This window comes from Cnephaeus nilssonii (assembly GCF_951640355.1).
Source record: "Cnephaeus nilssonii genome assembly, chromosome: 19".
Taxonomy (NCBI): Eukaryota; Metazoa; Chordata; class Mammalia; order Chiroptera; family Vespertilionidae; genus Cnephaeus; species Cnephaeus nilssonii.
Window position 1 is genome coordinate 21,785,455 of NC_137090.1, and position 21,554 is coordinate 21,807,008.

Consider the following 21,554-nt stretch of genomic DNA (forward strand, 5'->3'; position numbering starts at 1 on the left):
CTAACCGGTTTGGCTCAGTGGACAGAGCGTCAGCCTGCAGACTCAAGGGTCCCAGGTTCGATTCTGGTCAAGGGCATGTACCTTGGTTGCGGGCACATCCCCGGTAGGGAGTGTGCAGGAGGCAGCTGATCAATGTTTCTCTCTCATCGATGTTTCTGACTCTGTATCCCTCTCCCTTCCTCTCTGTAAAAAAATCAATAAAAATAAAAAAAAGGTTTGAGATATCCATCCATAGGACATTAGGTAATAATACCCAGAAGGCAATAGAAATACAGATATTGATACTCAAGAGAGAAGTGATTTGTCTCTTGATTTCTGAATCATTAATGTATAAGGGACCAAGTTAAGCTATAACAGAAGTCATGCAGAAATCAAAGGAAGAAAAACTATAAGCTGTAGAAGGAAAAACCTGTTTTGAAACATCAGTAAATGGTGGAATTAGACACTCCCCAAGAACCTTAGATAACATAATTATCATCCATTTCAAAAAAGAGTCTAAACTAAGTTGAAAAGGAATCAAATCGAATTTCAAGGAATGAAACATATTTGTTAAAATTGAGAGTTTTTACTGATTCTGTGAAAGTGGAGCATCTTAGTTAAAAAACAAATAGCCCTAGTTGGTCTGGCTCAGTGGATGGAGCGTCGGCCTGCAGACTGAAGGGTACCAGGTTCGATTCAGATCAAAGGCACATGCCTAGGTTGCAGGTTCAATCCCCATTGGGAGACATACACGAGGCAGCCAATCAATGATTCTCTCTCATCATTGATGTTTCTATCTCTCTCTCCCTCTTCTTTCCTCTCTGAAATCAATACAAATATATTAAAAAATAAAATGAAATAAATAACCCTGGCCAGTTTTGCTCAGTGGTCAGAGTGTGGACCCATGGAACAAAGGCTCGTGGGTTCAATTTCTAGTCAAGGGCACATACCTGGGTTGCAGGCTTTGATCCCAGGCCCCAGTTCACTTGCACTTGCATGCAGGAGACAACCAATTGATGTGTCTCTCTCACAATGAGGTTTCTCTCCCTCTCTCTCTCACTCCCTCTTTTCCTCCGTCCCTCCCTTCCACTCTCTGTAAAAACCAATGGAAAAATATCTTCAAGTGAGGAAATAAATAAATAAATAAATAAATCCTACATAATAAAAGAGTAATATGCAAATTAACCACCATTCCGCTATGCCCACGATTGGGCCAGGGGGGAGGTGCGGGGGGACGGGACTCAGGGTGGCCAGGGTGGCTGATCGCATCGGTGGGAGGCGTGGGGGGTGCGCGAGCTCAGTGTCTGCGCCATGGCTGTGCTGCAGCACAGAAGGGGCCTCTAGGGCAGCGAGCCCACGTCCCCGCCCCGGCCGGCCGTGCGGCGGGAGTGAACGGGCCTTTGGGGCCTGGAGCTCAGCATCTGCGCGGCAGGGGAGGAACCAGAAAAATGGATCTTTCCAGTTCCTGATGCTGACAGCCCTATGGGTGCCGGGGTCCTCCACCTGCAGCCCCCAGTCGCAGCCCATCAGCCCCAGTCGCAGACTGGAAGCCCCCTGTCAGCAGTCCAGATGGGACCAGTGTGGCGCCGCGGTGGTGGGTGTCAGCGGGCATGCTACAGACATCAAATCACTGCCACCGAGGCCACCCCCCCACACACACTCGCAAGTAGTATGGTCCAAGGGGGTGACTCCTAAGGCAAGGCTCCCATGGCAGCTGATGCTCACCATGCCAGGTGAGGAAGCCAGACCTGAAAGCCCAAGCCCCCGAGTACCCGAGCTGCAGGGCGTCGTGGGCCAGGGCCCTGAGGAGGCCCCAGGACAAGCATCTTCCCAGAGGCTGTGCAGAAGGAGGGGAGGAACCTCTGGCTAGAGGCCGGGGTGAGGGATGCTGGCGTCTTTGCAGGCCAAGACAGGGCTGAGGGACACCCCCCACACCTGCACCCCCATGCATGAATTTTGTGCACCGGGCCTCTAGTAAATAAATAAAAGGTTTTAACCCTAGAATCATAAACATGACCCCTGATTATTATCCTTTCCAACTACAGGCATCAAGCAACCTTCCATCTTTGGTTGTGACATGCTTCATGCCAGCAGACATGGAATAAACAGGAAATGTTCTGAATGAGCTGGGCATTCCTATCAATTCATCTCTAGGACATTTGTCTCTCTTAAATGTTAAGTGTGGCATTTTTAGTGAAATGTCACCAGGAGAGTAAGGCTCAAAAATGACCCAGTGAAACAGAAATTCAGAGGGAACTTTTTGGTGGCTAAGCAGTTGGCCCTGGAGGGTTTTTTGTTGTGTGTGTGTTTTAATGCCAACTAAGCAAAATAAGCCTCATTTTGCTGCCTTAGGCTTAGGTTGTGTTGCAGGCAGGTGAGATAATTCTCCATATTTAATTTCCCCAAGTTGAATAGTGGAACCAGCACAGGTCTGGAGTCAGATCTGGATTTAAATTCTGGTTCCACCAGTTAGTGCTGTATGCGGCCCAGCGTGGGCCTCCTGTCCTAAGTTGTCTCTCCCCTCCCACCTCCAGAACCCTTAACAAAGCCTGAGTACACACCTGAATTGTGCTTTTGCCCATCTGAGTCCTAAGCACCCTCATGAAATAGTAATGGCAGCTATCTACAGCCACTGTGCCAGTCACCGCTCTAGAAGTCCTATGTACATTACTTCATTTCAACCCTCACCATAACCCAGAGATACCCATAAATATAGTTAACTGTCCCCATTTTATTTGCCCAAGGTCACATGCTATAAATTGTGCTGGAAATGAAATTTGAACTTAAGTCTCTTCTAGGTTCTTTCCATGACACTAAGTTGCCTGACTTATGCTTTATTTCACTACTTACTACCTTCAGCTTCCAACTGAACAACATATTTTCATAAACGTTGAAGACTATCAAGTAAACGAAAGGGCTCAGCTGGTTTTCTTCCAGGTGGCTCTGTGGTCTTCATGAGACCATGTTTCTGTTGCAGGTCTGGCTGCTCCCCTCAGCTGTGCACTGCTGCCCGCTCCTGTGTAAGCCCTCATCCAGGACAGGCTTTACTGATGCTGTGGCCTTTGGCGAGGATGGAAGAAACCGGTAAAAGATGGGGTTCTGGGGAGCCATCCCGGGGAGAGCTGCGTTTCTATGCACCAGCACACTTGTGGAGTTAACCAGTACAGGGACACGCTGTTCTTTGTGTAAACAAGGGAAAGCACACGTGTCTGAATGTAATTCCGACAGCATCGAGGTCATTTAGAACTGGTGGAACTCTATTTGTCTTAGGAAATCTCAAAAACTTTTATAGGGAATTCGGAAAATATTTTCAGCCAGCAGGAAAGATAAAATCCCTGCACACAAAGTACAGGCATGGGCCCAGAGACTGAACAGACAGACTGCTGTAAAACTTCCCATTTAATAAGGCATTAAAATGCCATCGACCTGGACACATTAAAAAAAAAAAAAAAAGAGCTATGAAAACAAATACCATTCAAATAATTAGGATCTTATGCCTGAGGCCAGCCTTGATGCCAAGCAGGGACTTCCCTGCAGGAATCAGAGCTGAGCTGATCCCCGAAAGAAGGAATGGAGGGAGACAAAGACAGCTCTGCACCCGGGACTTTCCCAGCCCTCCTCTGTCTCCTGCCCCTTCATGCGGAAGGCAGTGCATTTGAAATCATCTCCTTCCCCGCCATCCTCTTGGGTGACTTTACAGTCCAGCAGCTCAAGTGGGGGGTCCCGTGCATGCTCTGGGGATTTACTAACTTGCTTTGGGGAAGGGCTGCGAGTGCATCCCCTCAGGTGGCCGTGAGGTTAGGAGCTGGGGGCTCGATCCTTTCTTTTCCATAAAGGACTAGGAGGAGTTTGAAAGCCCACTCTATTGGGTAAATATGCTCCAAATTGGGGTGAGGGTTGGAGAGTAAGCATTTGTTTAAGAACGGAGCTGTGAGGGGAAAAAAAGATGTCTTTCACTAGCTCCTGCAAATACGGAAGCTGCTGTGGAGCTATTTCCGGCCGCTCAGGCTTCTGCATAGTTGAAGGCCAGGTGCACAGCAGCACATTTCATTACCCACCTCCCCCAAGGGCTCAGCCCCAGGAATTTGAAAAATAAAGGACTTGCCTTCTTATTATTTCTGGAGTGATTACTGGTTTGTTTGAGGTCACCAGTGTTGTGCAGAGTTGCCTGTTATGAAATGATGCTTAGCAGGTCTAACAGAATTTCAAATCAGATTATGTCTCTCGTACCAGTTGAGAGGACCTTGTATTCTTTTGCCTTTTTATTTCTCTTTTCCAAAATGTTCATCTGAATTTGTATCACTTACCAGTAACTTTTCTTAAAGAAGTCTGTTGAGAAACCTGTGGCTATCTGAATATGTTTCCCATACTTTATTTCCTTTTCTTCCAATTAGAGTGTAATCACCAGCAAAATTTGAAAATGAGAGGGTGGAGAAAGGGAGAGAAAAAGCAAGGGAGAAAGGAAAAAGAATGAAAGAAACATAATTAAAGTCTATGCATTTTCTGGGGTTAATTTGAATTGGGCCAGTTGGTTTCGTTTTGCAACACAAAAGAAAAATGCAGGCCTTAGGGCCTAAAACTTTCATTAAATTCAGCTTTGGTGAGTTCTAATAATACAGCGGTTTATTAAAAGCGTGAAAAATGTCATTGCCGAGGCCTTCCCTAAGCAGCCGCCTCGTGTCTTGGGTATGACTCATGCTTCCTCCATGGCTGCCGGAGCTGTAAAGTTGTGGGCAGGATATTTAAGGTCCAGTGAACCCGCTTTTTGAATCTTTCTTGCCATTTGGCTGGGATCGTGTCCCAATTAGCCATCTTGCCATCCAGAGCAGTAGTAGCTGGACAGCAAAAGTGAGAGAAAGGCTGGTGCTTAGGGCTGTTGTAAATGATCAGTTCAAAAGAGTAGCGTAAAACATAGAACTCAGTCCACGGCAGGAGTCTGCTGGAGGAAATGAAAGGATCAACAACCCGAGAGGAGCACTGTGGCCGATTGTTCCCGACTGCAGCCACAGGCTTTTCTCTGTGTACCGGAAATTGACCTCCTCAAAAGCTGAGGATGCAGGCAGGCAAGGATAATGATAAGGCAGGTGATGATGCTAAATCATCCGCCTCTCAGAGCTGATGGAATTGCTCAATACCTTGGCAACCATACCCCATTTTTAGTCTATAAAAAGCAGTGATTTTTGGTGGGAATTAGTTCTGTTTTTTGTTTTTGTTTTTTTTTTCATGAAAATGCAAAAACGAGCATGGGCTGGTACTAATTGGGCCAACAGGAGGTTTTAATTGCAATCCCTTTCATTTCTTACTAAGTATTTTGATGCAGAGCATCTCATCTGGCCCAAGAACCACGCCTTGGAGGTTGGCAGCACAGATATTACTCATCCCTTTTTATAAACGAGGAAACTGAAGCCGAGAAAGACTGAGGGGTTTGTCCAGCACCTCTGAGAAGCTAGTGGCAGAGTTGGGACTTTCAGCAGTAGATTAATTCCCACTATCACTGAGTTTGGCAGTGGATTTTGGATAAAGGAGTGGAAAACTCAGTCGGTCCCTTCCTGGAGGCACTGGTGAAGATGACTGGCTTCTCTGTTGGAGGGATACCCTTTCCTAAGTGTCCTGAATCCTAGATGAGCCCCAACCCCCTGGAAATGTGAGGTGCTCAGGGGGCTGGACAGACCAAGCAGGATTCTTCCCAGCATGGCCCTCCTGCCCCTGCTTGGCATTGTACACCTAACTGCACATAGATCTAGGCTTTGGCATCTGTTAAAGGAGGCTTAACTGTGAGACAGGAGAAGCAATAAAGTCCTGAAAAGCAATAAAAGGAATTTCCCAGGAAAAGAAGGCTCACATCTTTTAAGCATCTGAAATGGAACCTGTGCAGACTGGCATCTCATTTTGGGGGAGGGGGCAACTTGAATCGAGCATTTTATTACCCCCAATTAACATGTGGAGAGACAGAGGCTCCCAGAGATTAGGAAGACATCTAATGGGTGGTAGAGCGCCAGGCCCATTCTCTCTCCACTTCCTCACTGTGCTTCTCCATCCAAAGCTCTGATAAACCATCGCGAGGAGGTCATGGGGAGCCCAGAGTCTCAATGTGACTTCTCTGTCATCCTGTAGTCCCCATACCTTTTTATTATTATAATAATTATTATTTCAACTCCCTTCAGCAACAAGCTTTAAAGTACATACTCCCAATATACTACTAATTATCTATAAATTTACTTATTAAGTTTTATACACACACACACACACCGCACTGAGTGGCCAGATTATTATGATCTCTGAATGCATAATAATCTGGCCACTCAGTGTATATCCTATATAATAAAAGGCTAATATGCAAATTGTCTCCTCGACCAGGAGTTCGACCAGCAGGCAGGCCGGCCAATCGCCCATGTCCCCTCCGCCTGGCCAGGCTGGCCGGATCCCACCCATGCACGAATTCATGCACCAGGCCTATTATACACACACACACACACACACACACACACACACACACACACAGTGAGTGGCCAGATTATTATGCGTTCAGAGATCATAATAATCTGGCCACTCAGTGTATATGTATGTACTAGTATACTAGTATAGACTTAGTTATTGGAAAAGGATGTGATTAAAACAAATAAAGAAGTTCTAATATTTCCTTTCATTACCCTACTTTGGAGAGAGTCCTGCTGTAGAGTCAGACAGAGTCCCCCTAGTACCAAGAAATTCATGATTGCAGACATTGTTCTTGGAATCATAGACTTTTAGTGCTGCCAGGGGTATGAGGACCTGTAAGGAAGAAGGGAACGGAGGCTCAGAAATAGGGCAAAGTCACAGGACTAGCATGCGACGGGACTGGGACTAGGACCCGCATCTCCTCACATCTAGTCCCAAGCACTTTTCACTGCTCTATACTGATATCAAAAGAAGCCAAAAGCTCATTTTCTTGGGCTAGAAAATTGCATTTGGGTCTCCAGTGTGATAGGCCAGAGCTTAACGCCTGAGCCTTCTTCACTGCTGTGTCTGGAGTAAATTCAGGTTCATCAACTGCCCTGAAGACACAGCCCTTGGCCTTTCAGTCTGGGCCACAGAGCATGTGGGCCAGGCCATTAGCACGTGGGGTCTAAGGAGAAGGCTGTGCTGTGCTATATTTGATCCTATTAAAAGCAGCTCACATAGTTTCCATCATTCCTAATGGAGCCACGTCATTTTACAGACCCAGCCCTTGCTTCAGGCACCCCAGCTAGGAATTCTTGGTGGTAAAGAAAAGTGGCTCCAGAACAAGCCTTGCCCGAGTCCTCCCAGGGAAGCACATGTGACCAGGAACTGGGGAGGCACGGCTCTGCTGCCCACGCCAAGTGGGGCTGGGGGCATCCCCAAAGCACTTGAAGCAGCTGTTTTAGAGGTACCTGGACCACCTGCTGACTAGTTTGGCTCAAACTACCCCGGCCTGGTAGAGAGGATGAGACCTAATGCAGTGACAGCCCCTCCTTTGATCAGCCTGCCTCTCTGTGAGGGGGAGGGCAGTAGATAACCCAAGTTTATGCCCTAGTTGTGGGTAGTTGTGGTTGGTGGAGGTGATTGTAACTCTTAAGTGCCATGAATTATTCACTAACTTACGTTTAGAGGAGTCACCAAACTCTGTAGACCCAAATCTAAAGAAGGTTCAGAGTAGAGCATACTGAGGAGCTCATGGAGCTCAGTAGCTCATGTGCAGGTGGGCTGGTGAGGGGCTCATCAGGCACCTGGTAGGGAGAGAGGTGCAGCTGGGACGGGATGAAGGTCTAAGGAGCACTATCATTTCCCAAGCATGCACCTGTCCTATATGCTTGACGTAGGGATCCATGTTGGGGGGCTTTTTGTCTTTGGTTTGGTTTTTCTCTTCTTAAGAGAGAGACGAGGCTAGTCCTATCTTGTCTTAGGCTAAGTGGTCTCCGTGGAAGGGTTTGTGGGAGGGGACAATTTGGAATCCCTGAAAGAGAAAGAGATGTAGGGATATGGAGAGCAGACGCTGGAAACGACTCTGAGTTAGTATTCCTGCAGCTCATTTGCTCCTGGGAAGCAGCTCCCTAAGACATCAGAGAGCCGATGAGCATCAGGCTCTGGATGTAGACCTATAGGGCAGGAGGGGCTCAGATCGCTTGTCACTCTGGGGGATAGCAGAGGGCCCTGCTTCCTTAGCACTCCCCCGTGGCGGCCACAGCGGAGGGCTCAGGCCACACCCACAGAAAGCCATCATGGGTACAGGCAGCAGTTTACCCAGCAGCCTCCTCGGGCAGTTCCCTGGCTCCACATGGCTGAGCAGCCACAACCCCAGGAGTGCTGCTCACAGCAGCCTGAAGCTGCACAGCCTCACACAGCTAACACTAGAGAGTGGGCAGCCCAGGACCAAGGCGCTGCCAGGCCTGATGGGAGAGAGAAAGGTGAACAGGTATGTGCTCTTTAGGAGGTAGGCTCTGTGTAATTTGGCACGTATTTGGGGGTGGGCAGGTAGGGAGTGGAAGGAGTCAGCGCAGAAGCTCGGGTGTCTGATTTGAGCAACGGGACATTGGTTGGTGTTGCCATTCGCCAGACAGAACGCAAGGGGAGGTTGGGAGCGGATGATGGGTTCAGGTTCAAACAGGGTGCGCTGGAGATCCTGACATCTCCAGGAGACAGGCTCAAGAGGGAAACGAGGAGCTGAGGGAAGGTACGGCATCACCCTGGGGGAGTAGCTAGTGGGAAGGGAAGGCTAAAGCCCCAGACCTTGAACCACAGCAGCATTGCTGGAGGAAGAGGAGGCGTCTTGAGAGGGAGCACCTGAGTGTCAGGAGGAAACTAGTAAGGCAGTAGAGTGAGGAGGGCGAGTCAGTCTCCTCCACTTGACGGGCAGCAGCCACCACTTCCCAGAGTTGCTGCCATAGCATTTGGGCACTGTTTCTTCCACTCTTTTATTTCAGGCACTTCTATACTCACAACTTCTTTTCCTTTTTCCTCTAATTAACTCTTTTAGTTACAGAAGTAATACGGGCATATTGCAATAAGTCAAACAAAACAGATGTATGAGGGAACTATCAGTAACAATTCCTCCTACATCTTCTCTGTGCCCCTAACACACACACACACACAGACTCACAATCACAGTCACACACACAAATACATGGTACAGGCTCACATATCACACATATACACCACACAAATAAAATATATGTGCACACACACACAGAGGTTTTTGCTTTGTATTTTACATAAATGGGAGACTGTACATATTACTCAGTAATTTTTTTACATAATATATAATGGATATATGTACTTACATATTTCAATCTCTTGTTGATTGCTATTTAATGATTTATTGTTTGGCTACACCAATTTTTTTTCCTTTTCAAATATTGTTGAGTTCATACGCTATATTATGGTTCTCTTTTTTCACTTAGTTTTAAATCAATTCCCCATGCCATTAAATGCACTTTGTCAACATAATTTCAGTGATTATATCATATTCCAGAATATGAATATATCATCATTTACTTAACCACAATTTACTTCCTTCCAATTTGGAGCTATTCAAAATAATACCACAATGAAGATTATAGAGCATTAAGCCGTGTTCACATTGCTGGTTATTTTCTTTGGGATGTGAACACTTTTAGAGCCTTTGTCCATGCTACCAGATTGCTTTTTCCAGAAAGACTATAGCAAGCTCAGCAGTGATTAAGAGAGACTCCCCATATCTTTTCTTAAATGTTTGTTAATTTGCTAGACAAAAGTGATATTTAGATTATTAGCGAGGTTAATTTTGTTCAGGTTAATCAACCATTTGTAATTCTTCTAAAATGACCTGATAATGGCACCCATTGCTCTTCTCTTCTAAGTCCCCCTTCCTCCCTCCCCACCAGCCCTGCCCCAGCCCCAAGCCTCCTGCCCCAGAGGTTCATTCCCCACCCTGGGCTCCAAGGTGGCCCTCTCCCGCCTGGTTCTGCACCCTTTGCCATCTGCTCACAAGCCTCTCCCATCCCTTCCACAGCCCCATCGCTGGTCTCTCTCTCTGCTTCTGTGCCTGTGGGTGCCCCCTGGCTCTGCCTCCCTCACCCTCTGCACCAGAGAACCAGCTGGCTGCTCGGGTCCACCATCAGACAGGCCAGTGCTGACCGGGGGCAGACACAGCAGGGCCCAGGCAAATGGGGGCCCCAATCGGGGCCTAACCCACTGGGACTTGGCACAACTCTGTCTCATCTTTTCCTCTCCCCATTATTCCAACTCAGACTTTAATTTTCACAAATGATACAATTTGGTGGTTTGGGGTTTCGGCAGGAGAATGTCTGTGATCCTCAGAGCACGGGGCCTGTTTGCCCTTGTTAGGGAAGAGGGACTCTGGACGCTCTGCAGGCCCCGTCAGGCTGTGGTAATCAGCGGGGCCATTGGAGCTGCAGAGTGTAAACCTGGGCCTTCTTAGTGAGACTTTGCAGAAATCCCACTGGAGAGTTTTCTGCCCCTGCCCTGTCTACTTTCTTTCATAATGATAAATGGCTGAAAAGAAAACTATCTAATCTCCCAACTGCTTGCTTTTTTTCTACTCTTTCTTCAAGGAGAGAAGGAAGAACACGGTCACATAAAACAGAGTCCTTCATCGCCTGCTTCTCAGGAGACAGTTCTTTCCCTTTTCATCCCGGGCCTGTTTCTGATCTGTGATGGGCTCGCATTGAAAGCTCCAGCCGGGCCCTCTCTAATCAGCTGCGACAGACGCTGCAGTTGCTTGGGTTGCCCATTGAAATTGAATTGATTACCTGGCCCCTTTGCCATTTTGTTCTGCACACAATTGCTTAATAGCTGTCACCTTGGCTTTCGGTCCCAGCCGGCTTAGGGCTGACTGGTTCCCATTACTGGGGATGGCCAGTGCAAGTTCATCACCTTTACAGGATGGCCCTGATTGATTCCGTATGCCTCCCAGACCTGAAACGGATTTGCATAGGAGGGAGGAGGGCCTTGGTGGGGGACAGAACAGAAATCTCTTGGCCTCAGGAACTGCCAGGTTTTGCTGCGGAGCTCACCATATTTGAATCATTACCAGGGCTTCTTGTCAGGGATCTGGCCTCTGCTGACATAGCTGCTAATGAATTTGTAAATTATTAAAATTACAGAACAACCCAGCCTGTTCTAACCTTCACTGTCGCCACCTGCCACCTGGGTGGTGGCAGGAGGCAGGCTTCTCTGGCCTGAGCTGGTGCTGGTCTTGGAGATGACAGTCCCACCCTCCCAGCCCCCTCCCCTGCCCGCCGAGCAGGAGGACTGGGCCTCGGAGGGAGACATCTTTCAAGTGAAATCCTTTGCACTGGGAACTACTTCAATTAGACAGCAGGGGGAATGTTAACATGCCCTCCGGCCTTTTAAGTGGGTTTTAATTTTATGTTGTAAGATAAGACACAGCGAGGCCAGGACTGCTGCTCCTCCAGCAGGCTCCATTAGTGGGGCCAGCCGAGGCCTCTTGACCCCTCTGAGGCCTAGCAGAGGCTGGAAGTTGGTTTGGTTTTTTAACAATTTGTCAGCCTGACCCAGCTTCTCTTTTCATTCTCCCTTTCGTGATCCCAGGCTCCTCTGCTGTGGGCGAGCAGTTGGGTGGCTGAGCCTGGCCCAGCCTTTCCCAGGGCCTGGCCCTGGGCTGGAGAACGGAGCCCTGGGGCTGCCTGCCGCTGGCCTCACAGATGAATGTTCATCGGTCTTTTTTTTTCCTTCCCAGGCAGGGCACAGCAGAAGCAGACCCTTTTCATGTGGCAGGTTTCTGGCCCGATGATGTATGACCTGTTGGCGCTACTGAATAGTGCCCTTTGTTCCTGGGTATCCCATGTGCCCCCTTTTTATTGACTTGTTGATTCAGAGGGGCCGGAAAGTTCCACAAATCCCACTGCAGGCTTTGCTCCAGCCGTACCCAGGTGGGGAAGACCAAAGACCTCCTGCTTCCCAGAAAGCTGGGAGGAAGCTAGGAGCTGCCTAAAGGCAAAACACCCCTGTAGAAGCGGCTTTCTTTACCTGGGACCCAGGTAACTGTGTGTCTGGTGCGAGCCTGGGAACCCACAGCTGGCCCCCAGCCCTCTGCCTGGTTTCTAGAAGGTGCGGAGTATCCCAGGATGCAGTCTCCACCCAGAAAGAAAAGAGCAGAGCAGGTGTGAGTTAGGAAGAGCCGCCGCCCCCCCCCCCCCCCCCCCGGCTTCCCTGTGCCCTGAACCAAGTTCAGTTTTCCTCTGTGATCAGCAAGCCCAAGGTAGGAACCAACAGCAAGGGAAGAAGGGGCCTGGCCTCCTCCTGCAGGAAGAAGTCCAGCCGGGGAGAAACCCTAGAGCCGCAGGGCAGGGCTCTGAGGAAACAGGAGGCAAGGTTGACTTTGTACCCAGCTGGAAATCTCATCCTAATCCTGATGAGGACGGGATTGGAAAGGTACCAGCCTGCATTGGAGATGGTGGATGACAGTGAGCGGCTTTGGAGAAGGAGCCTTGACGGGTGGGGCAAGGAGTGGTTAAGAGGAAGACCCAACAGCACTTCCGACACCAGCTTTTCTTCTAATTGAGTGGGATGACCCCGCACTGGATTTCATCTCCCTTTTCCCCTCCACCTGGGGCCAGGCTTCAGGGATTGGCTGGGGAGTGGGCAAGTGGAGGGAGGGCTCCGTCAGGCCCACTCCTCCTCTCTGGGTGCAGGTGGCTGGTGAGCTCGGAAAGCCTCCGTCTCCGATGGAAGCTGCTCTTTGGCTCCTTTTCTGAAGCAGCTACACAAACCCCACTAAGAATTCCCTACAGGAGAGACCACCTCCCCCAAACCACCAGGTTTGGCTACTAAAAGGGGACAGCTTCTTGGGCACTGCCTACCCTGCCCGTCTGGGGCCTCTGTGGGCCCTGGGATCCAGACCCATCATCTGAAGAGTAGCATGAAGTCCAGGGTCTAGTGGCTCTGTGGGTCCTTCTCTCTACGCTGAGAGGCTCCATGGTACAAACGTTTAGCGGCACCAAGGGCTCCATCTGGCCCTTGAGAAAAAATGCGAGCAGAGGGGAGGCAGAGACCATGGCTGAGCCAAGAAATGACAAGTCAGGAGTAAAGAGCATCCACACACTTCACAGTTGTAAAATGGCTTTATGTTCCGATATGCAAAATAAAACATCCATGCTATATAAAAAACACTTGAGGTTCCATATCCCGTTAGCTAATGTGTCTGCTAATAAAATTTAATCTGTACTGTGTGTGTTTATATATATATATATTTATTTATTTATTTATTCATTTATTTATATGTTTTTCTAAACCATTCTTAGTTTTTTTAACATCAAGTGTGTAATAAAAATTTAAATAGATGTCTTTCCAAATACCTCCTCCAACGTTTCATTTTTTTTTTAAAGTTTATTCATTTGTAAAGAGCAAAGCTGAATTTGACATGTGGCCTGCATTTGTGAGATATATATATATATATTTCTTTATTTATTTATATAATATATAAATAGCTATTCAGCATGCAAAGAGTTTAGAGATTTCCCAACTTGGATTACAGAGTTTGCACCAGCCGTGTGGATGGTCTGGTGATGTTCAATGCTAAAGAGCTGGGCTGAGGACTCACACCCACCTCGCTGCAGAATAATGGTCCTTGCTCCTCTGAGCACACTGGCTGAATTTACTGGAAGAAGTGAATGTTTTCTCGATTCTCGTTTTTATTTCTGTTGGGCTTTCCTGCTCCAGAGGCACGGATTTTCTAGGAGCAGAACAGGCTCCGTAGGTGCCTGGCAGCAGCCCCAGCGCAGTCTCCTGGGGACGCTGCCAGGTGAAGTGTGTTTCATAATTGCCAGTCACAGGATGCAGATGGGGCCTGAGAGGCTGAGTCTTGCACAACAGAGGGAGTGAGAGCTTGTGCCTTGGGGACCGAGGGGGAAGGGCTTTGCGCTTTATAAGAAAACCTGAATGATGACAGAGATGCCATAGGTTGCATTTTCCCTCCTCTTAAAGGAAAAAAAGGTTTTTTTCATACCCATCAGATGGCACTTAGCACATGACCCTCTGAAGATCAGCCCTCAGAGCTCAGGGGTGAATTTCCAGGCCACTCACTGGGCAGCCAGCTCCACTAAGAGTGTGCTCTGTGGCTTAGCTGGGCCCACCTCTTGGGTCATGTCATAGAACCTTCAGAAGCCAAGGGGGTGGGCCAGAGGCCAAACAAGGTTCTCAGCCCTCCTTGCAGAGAAGGCCAGGACCACTAAGGTGTGCACAGAGCCCTCCCACCCCAGCGAAGAGAATCCTCCCCCACCTTTCCTGTGGGAGGGACCTCATCACCTGGCCCTGAGAAAGTCAAATATTATATTATAAAATCTCTAAATAATTCACATGAAGTCCCCACTTCCATCCCACCCGTGGGCATGTTCCAGAAATGCCAGATAACAATGGACCCGGGTCCTACAGCCAAAAGCACATCTGAGACAGTTGTGTTTGTTCCTTGTCATGGCCTCAATTGTATGGCAGAAGATCAGGGCTCTCCAAATGCATGCGTACACACACACATGCACACAGCCCACCCTTTAAACTACCTTCCTGTCTTCCTTGGTAGTGCAGGCCACCCACAGAGGTCAGTGCTGAGTTAACATGGTCCTGGGGCTGTCGAGGGGACTTGGGAGTCATCCGTCAGTCCAGTTCTCCACAGTCCCCATTCCTGGATGGTACTGTAAGGAAGCTTCCCGGGATAGGGAGAAACTCTGAGAGTAGAGAAACTCGTTGGCAGCATTCAGGTGTGGAGAGGGTGGCTTCCTCTCACACACTGCGGGGAGGCCTCGCTCCCTCGGGAAGGCGGCGGTGGGCCCCCGCTCTCGGCCCTGAGACTGGGAGAGCTGATTGTAGACACTGAAGTGGGTGTTTCCTGGTGGCTGGGTGCCCTGGGTGGAGATAGTGGGCAGCCGAGGCATCATAGTGGTGGTGGTGAAGTGCGTGGGGAAGGACTGGTAAGGCACAGTCTCCATGGTCTGAACGCTGTAGCTCGTGTACGGAGAGACTGACGTCCACATGTTACAGCTCAGGGGGGGTGGGGGCAAGTCGTCCACCCCAGACACCCCCGCAATCTCAGGCCCTGAACCCGAGTACATACAGGCTTCTCTTGGGGTCACCTCGCTGCAGTAGGAGGGGCTCAGCATCTGTTGGTCGTAGGGAGGGGGAGAACGAAAGTAATGATCCTCCCCCACCGCAGAGGGGGCATCCAGGTAGGAGCGCTTGCAGGGTAGGTCCAGGTGGCGGGCATTGTCTGCTGGAAGACAAAGAAACCTTCAGGAAGAGCCATTCCCACCAGCCCACGGGTCAGAGCACCCCGGCTGGAGGCCAGGATAAGCCTACCTTTGTCATTCAGGGCCCACCCTTGCCCCGTGTTGCCATGGCACTCCCAAAACCACTTTAATCAGCAACAGCTTTTATAAGGTGGCAGCGGCCGAGAAATGGTGAGATTGTGGACCTTGCCCACAGGCACAGGGACACTCCATCACTGGGCACTGAGTCGTGTGTTTAGCCAGGAGGCCCTCAGCTTTGATCCTTTGCCTTGACCCTCGGGGCTGGGAAGAGGCCTTAATGTGTGCTGGCATTCTTAGACTAGACCCACCCTGGCCAAGGAAAGTAGACACAATTGCCAGACCAAACCAGGCCCAGAGGCCACATCTGTCTGAATGAGCCAGGAAATTAAAGCCACAGCGTTTCTGCCTCAATCCTCAGCTCCCAGGAAGGCCTTTAGGAAGCCCAAGCTACCCGCAGGCATGTCCCTGCTGCTTTTAGAAGAGGAAACAAACCCTACCTGTGTTCAGAGAAGTCCCATCAAATTGTCATTACACAGATTCCAAGATAACATTGTTGACAAAATTAAGAAATGGAGCTGATAATAATAAGTAAAAGGTGACTTCTACTTTTGAGCCTAAGCTAATACTCTGGGAAAAGATAACCTCAGCTGCCCCAAACCATTCTCAACCTTGAGGACTTGACTCTCTAGGGTGGCATGCCCCCCTGGAATCCAGGGATGACCCAGGCCCCAGCACTCGACAAACTTAAGAGCGCTTGTCCTGTGGCTTATCTTGGCTTACCTCCTTCTGTTTCCTCTAGAGATTCACTCTGGGAGTATGCACAGGGCGGGGCGGCCTGGGGAGTGGGCCATGTTTGAAGGCCTGCGCCCACCTCTGCCCCAGGTAGAGGCATCTTCCTTGATGAGGCACTTGCCCCTCTCTCTTACCCAGCTCTCTCCTTCACCCCTCACTCATCCCTCCTCTCCATCTTCTCTCCAGATTCCTCCTTTCTCTCCAGCGCACTAAGCTCTTGAACTTGGAAAGTGGCCCAGTCACTCTAGGTCAGGAGTGAGCAAACTGTTCTGTAAAGGGCCAGATAGTAAATGTTTCAGGCTCTGTGGGCCATGTGGAATCTGTCGCCACTACAATAGGTCTCTGAATAATGTTTCATTCAACATCATTTCATTATAATGTTGATGAGAAAAAATAACCATTTCTGGGCCGGGGCCACTGTGTGGCGTTGGCACGCTCTCCCCACGTCTGCGTGGGTTTTCCCTGATACTCCGGTTTCCTCTCGCACCCCAAAGATGCGGACATGCGGTGAGTTGGCTTGTCTACGTTGTCCCTGTCTGAGGGTGGGTTTGCCTTGTGCCCGGGACAGGCTCCAGCCACCTGCCACCCTGAATTGCAAAAGGTTGCAAAATCATTGTCTTACCTTTTTAAATTAACCTTTCTTAAATGTACATATAGTTCACATTTATTTCAGTATTTAATGTTGAAGTGTTTGGCATCTTTATCTAGAACAGGCGTCCTCAAACTACGGCCCGCGGGCCACATGCGGGTGTTTTTGCCGTTTTGTTTTTTTACTTCAAAATAAGATATGTGCAGTGTGCATAGGAATTTGTTCATAATTTTTTTTTTAACTATAGTCCGGCCCTCCAACGGTCTGAGGGACAGTGAACTGGACCCTGTTTAAAAAGTTTGAGGACCCCTGATCTAGAAGTTTGATGTGTTTTGGTGACCAGAACTATGCTGTAGGAACTCAGCTCTTGTCTATGTCAATTAGCCTGTGGTAACACTGGTTTTGTCACGCTTAGTGTTGCTTGAAGTCGCAGACCCTGTGGATGATGTTAAGCCAGGACTTGCTGTTCGCAGATCTGCTGTCGTCACGTGAAAGCAGCCACCGACAGCGGGTAAGTAAATGTGCGTGGCTGTGCTCCAATACAGCTTTATTTACAGTGCTGACATTTGAGTTGCATATGATGTTTCACATATCATGAAATAGTCTTTTGATTTTTTTCAACTATTAAAAAATGTAAAAACCGTTTTTGTATGGTTCACAGACACAAACAAAAACAGGCAACAGGCCAAGTTTAGCCCGAGGGCCACAGTTTGCCAGCCCCTGGTCTAGGTCCTTAGATCTAATGGGACTGGTACCAGAGCCCTGCCTGCTGGTCCGTACGAGCTGGGCTGAGAGAACATTCTAGATTGCAAGCGCAAGTCCCCAAACTCATTCCCAAGAGAATTTCAGCGACCCCATGAAGTTTTCTGGCATAATAGCACTAATCGCCCCTAGTTCATAGATGAAGGAATCTATAGATTTATAGATGAGACCTGGCACCAGACAGAGCACAGATGTGCTGGTTCTGGCTCAGAGCTCAGCACACACAAGTCTACATCCACAATAGCTCATCTCCATTCTCAAGAAGCCTCTGCAGGTCCTGGTGTGACAAGGCAGAGAGCCTGCAGTCATGGCTCCAGGTTGCCCCTGTTCTAGGATTGAGGTTGCTTTGATGAGTGACAGCCCCAATCCAAAACCTCTGGACTGTGCCCCCTCAGCATCCGCCCCTGCTCAGAGGCAGAGTCCAGCAGATTTCGTGCTCTCTGCTCATCCTGTGGAGGCTCTCAAAGCACTGGCTGCAAAGCAGCAACACCTGGAGTAGGGCGGGGCACCAGTGTCCGGGGACACCAAGGCCGTGAGCTATCCGTGAGGCTTCTGAAGGCTGCATTAAAAGCAAGAACCAACATCCCTGCCCTGAGCCCAGCCATGGTTCCTAACCCTTCAGGCTTGCTCTCCCGTGTGTGCATGTGTGCACGTGTGCGCGCGTGCACATGCGCACAGGTGTGCATCTATGCGTGCTTCCATGTGTAGTGGGGAGTGTGTGTGAGGTGAGCTTCACCCCTCCACTGACCCTCTAGGGCTTCCACACCAGAGAGAGCTACCTCGTCTTTTCAGGCAGTGATAGAAGAGGCTTGAATCTCTCTGGGCCGGAAAGGTGTTGAGGGGAAGGTCCTGTGGCTCGGCTCCAGCAAACTGCATGTGAGCCCCGTTCTCGTACTGGTAGTGCTGCAGCGCCTGGTGGGGGCCATGCAGGGGGCTGACGTCGGGCTTGGCCGCCAGTTGGGTGGAGACGAGCCTCTGCCTCATGATGCTTTTGGAGATCACAGGGTATTCTTTGCTGGAGCAGCGGGGGGGGGGACAGTCAGAGGGAGACAGGAAAGAGTGAAGGTACTTTGAGGGTTACCGAGTCCACGTACCAGAACCCAGGCTGCCCATCCCACCCCCGGGGACCCCTCACCTCTGCAGCCGGGCCACACGCAGGTCACTGTCGTCACTGCCCCGGAATCCCTTGGCAAAAGGGTTGTTCTCAATTTTCAGCTGTGTGATCTGTCAGGAGAGGACACGCAGTAGAGGTGCTAGGGTAGAGGACTGGGCTGGCCTCGGCCCTCCTCCCGCCCCAGGCACATTCAGAATTCATGGCAGGGTCTGGGGAAGCTGCCCACCCAGCCCTGGGCCCAGTCCTGCTGGGTCCTCCTTGGCCTCACCCTGCACATCTTGTCACTGGCTCTTCTCCACCCTACTCTTATCGCTACAGACCCTCCACATCTGTCTTCTGTTCTCACTGTGCTCCTGGCTCAGTCCCTCATCATTCTCCCCCAGTGCCTGTGACAGCTTTCTGTCCCTGTCATCCCTGACTAGTGCAACTGCCACATCAAGTTTCCAAAGACTGTTCTAGATGCAAATCTGCCTCTGTCACTCTCTGCCTAAAGTCCACCACAGCCGTGGTCCCTCTGCAGTGACCCCTGACCCCTCACCAGTCCAATGTGCACGATGTGAGAAGCACGCTGAAGAGGGTAGCGCAGGCAAAGGCAGAGGGGCCGGGGTGTGACCCATGCAGGGATCGGAAGCAGTTTGGTTGGGCTGGGGAGGGTGAGTAGTGGGAGGCAGCCTCTGACCACAGCTGACAGGGCCCCAGGGCTCCCCCTGACCCCACCTCTCCGCCCGCCCCTGCCTCTCTGCAGGCCCAGCATTCGACCTTTGAATCCCACCAGGGAGAGAGATTATAGACGAAGGGTCCTAACACTGATGCCACGGGGCAAGCGCCACGCCAGTTTTTACAGTTGCCAACCTTGATCCCTAAATAGAGAGCATAATTACTTTGCACAGAGGTTTAGGAGACTGGTCTCCCTTCCTGCTCATTATGCCTCTCCCTGCACTGGGCCTGCCTCCACCTCACTGCCTCTCCCCAAAGCTGCACGTCCTGCCTCTCTGAAGGCCAACAGAAATGCCGCATGCTGTCGGTGGTGGGAACTGCAGCTGTACCTTGTGATTCTGGTAGGAGGTCACGGAGATGAAGGATGTCTCTGGAAACACGTGGGTGCAGAAGGCTGTGTTTTTGGAGCCAAAAGCATTGTTCTCATCAGCCTTCACGATGTGTAGCCGTGGCTGGTACTTGTGCATGGAATTGAGAATGATCTGGAAGACAAGGGTCTCATTCTGAGCTCCATGGGTCCCCACCCACTGGCTCTTGGCCTCTTTCAGCTGACCCTGGACTGGCTTTCATCTCCTAAAAGCCCAGACCCCAGCGCCTGACTACAGGGACTCAGCCCAGAAAGGTCCTAAAGTTCCCACGTGAAGAACCAGGCCCCTGGGCTCCTACTCGGCCTCTGTGTTCCAACACCTATGCCTGGTCCCAGGACTTCCCTATGTTAGATGGCTTCACTGTGGCAATGGAGAACTTAGCAGTTGAAAGTCCCCAGGGAACTCAGCAGTGTAGTAGGTGGAATTCTGAGTTACAGACAAAAGTCCAGGTTGCCACTGTCTCACTGTCTGACCTCAGACAAGTAACTGGACGTCTGACCTCAGACAAGTACCGTACTTTCTGGCATATAAGACGACTGGGCGTATAAGATTTTCCTGGGTTAAAAAGTCGTTTTATACGCCGAAAAATATGGTATATTGGACTATATTGATGGGATTAGATATAATGGATTAAATATATTGGACTACTGTATTTTCTGGCGTATAAGACGACTTTTTAACCCAGGAAAATCTTATACGCCCAGTCGTCTTATACGCCGGAAAATACGGTAACTGGACGTCTCTCAGCCCCAGTTTTCATATCTGTAAAATGGGATCATAATGCATAACTTACCTGTTCCCCTACCTGACTCTTCCCCTTGCTTCTCCCTCTTTTTCTCCTGCCTTTTCGCTCCCCTGCCATCTCATCCCTCCCTCCCACTTATGTGTGACCAGCCTTCCCCAGAAATGCTCACAATCAGGGCTCAGCCCCCTCCTCACATTTGTCAGCAACAAAAGCAACTTCCCAGCCCAGGAGTCTGTGGAATGGGGGAGGGAGGGAGCTGAAGAGAATGTTGCACTCTGACCTTTGTCATCTAGTGACTCCTTTGTTCATTCATTCTCAGCCTTCACAGAGGCCTGCTGGGGGTAGTTGGGAGACTCAGCTGCATCCTATCCTGAGACCATCCTATCCTGAGACCTGCTCACAGCCTAGAGGGAAGCTCCATCCCAGGCTTGGTACCAAGGTAAGAGACAAAGTTCCTAAAATAAGCCAGAGGAGGCCAGCGGCCCCGAGGTGCCTGGGGCTGGGGCGGTGGGTCACCCTCATGGCCAAAGCTTATGAAAGAGGCCAGGAGGCGTGGCCCTGGTGCCTGGGAGTAACACACAGTAGTGGCTGCTCAAAACCTGCTTCATTCGACTGCGCCCCACGGTAGCGGCTGCATCATGTGCCATTAAAATGTATTTTTTTATCGTTGACATTTGCCAGACGCACTCCCCATTGGAGGCAAGACCAGGAATTTGGGGCATTTTATCAGCACTGCTGCTTTTGTTAACCCTTTGGCTCCTGTCTGGCTGGGCTAGGCTGGCCCTGGGTCCCAGTCCCCTTTCCTTTCTCTCCTTTCTCCCCACCTGGTGCTGAAGCTTAGTGAAAGGTTTCAGTTCTGAGTGACCAGAGCCTGGAGAAGGCCAGGGCCAGGCTCTCCCATGGAAAGCGGGCAGAAGCCTTAGTCTGGGGAGGCTCTGCTCAGACCACACCCCAGGGACAGGACAGCCCAGAGCACAGGTTCAGTTGAGGAGGTAGTTGGCCAGGAGCTGGGCTGTGGGCTCTGGCTTTCCCTGGGTTCCTTGGTTTTGGCCGAGTAGCTCCTTCCAGCAGGAACTAGCTTTTCTGCGTCCTGTACCAGCCACTACCCCTTAGCCCTCAGTGACAAAACTCTGGACCCTCTTGGGGCAGAGACAGAGCTTCCCAAGCCCCAAACCAGGTCCTGCAGCTGGATACCCATTTCCCAACTGGGCTGCCAGACAAGAGACAG

At 50.1% G+C, this 21,554-nt stretch overlaps 2 protein-coding genes across 6 annotated transcripts in view; one reads left to right on the plus strand and one right to left on the minus strand.

The window, feature by feature from the left end:
- The window catches only part of BRIP1 (BRCA1 interacting DNA helicase 1), a gene marked incomplete at its 3' end in the record, with an annotated part of 210,772 nt that extends 207,705 nt beyond the window's left edge, over positions 1 to 3,067 (plus strand). The window contains exon 22 of the mRNA XM_079798665.1: positions 2,957 to 3,067. Coding sequence (XP_079654791.1) covers positions 2,957 to 3,067 — 111 coding nt within the window. The remainder of the gene's footprint in view (positions 1 to 2,956) is intronic.
- A 10,005-nt stretch (positions 3,068 to 13,072) lies between these two features.
- Positions 13,073 to 21,554, minus strand: part of TBX4 (T-box transcription factor 4) — a 31,247-nt gene continuing 22,765 nt past the window's right edge. For 4 of the 5 annotated variants that reach the window (XM_079798150.1, XM_079798149.1, XM_079798151.1 and 1 more), the window contains 4 exons: positions 19,543 to 19,695; positions 18,518 to 18,606; positions 18,162 to 18,397; positions 13,073 to 15,202 (listed from right to left, as the gene is read on the minus strand). In XM_079798150.1, the coding sequence (XP_079654276.1) occupies positions 14,583 to 15,202; positions 18,162 to 18,397; positions 18,518 to 18,606; positions 19,543 to 19,695 (1,098 nt within the window). In that variant the 3' untranslated portion in view covers positions 13,073 to 14,582. The remainder of the gene's footprint in view (positions 15,203 to 18,161; positions 18,398 to 18,517; positions 18,607 to 19,542; positions 19,696 to 21,554) is intronic. The other variant, XM_079798152.1, reaches the window with a different exon arrangement.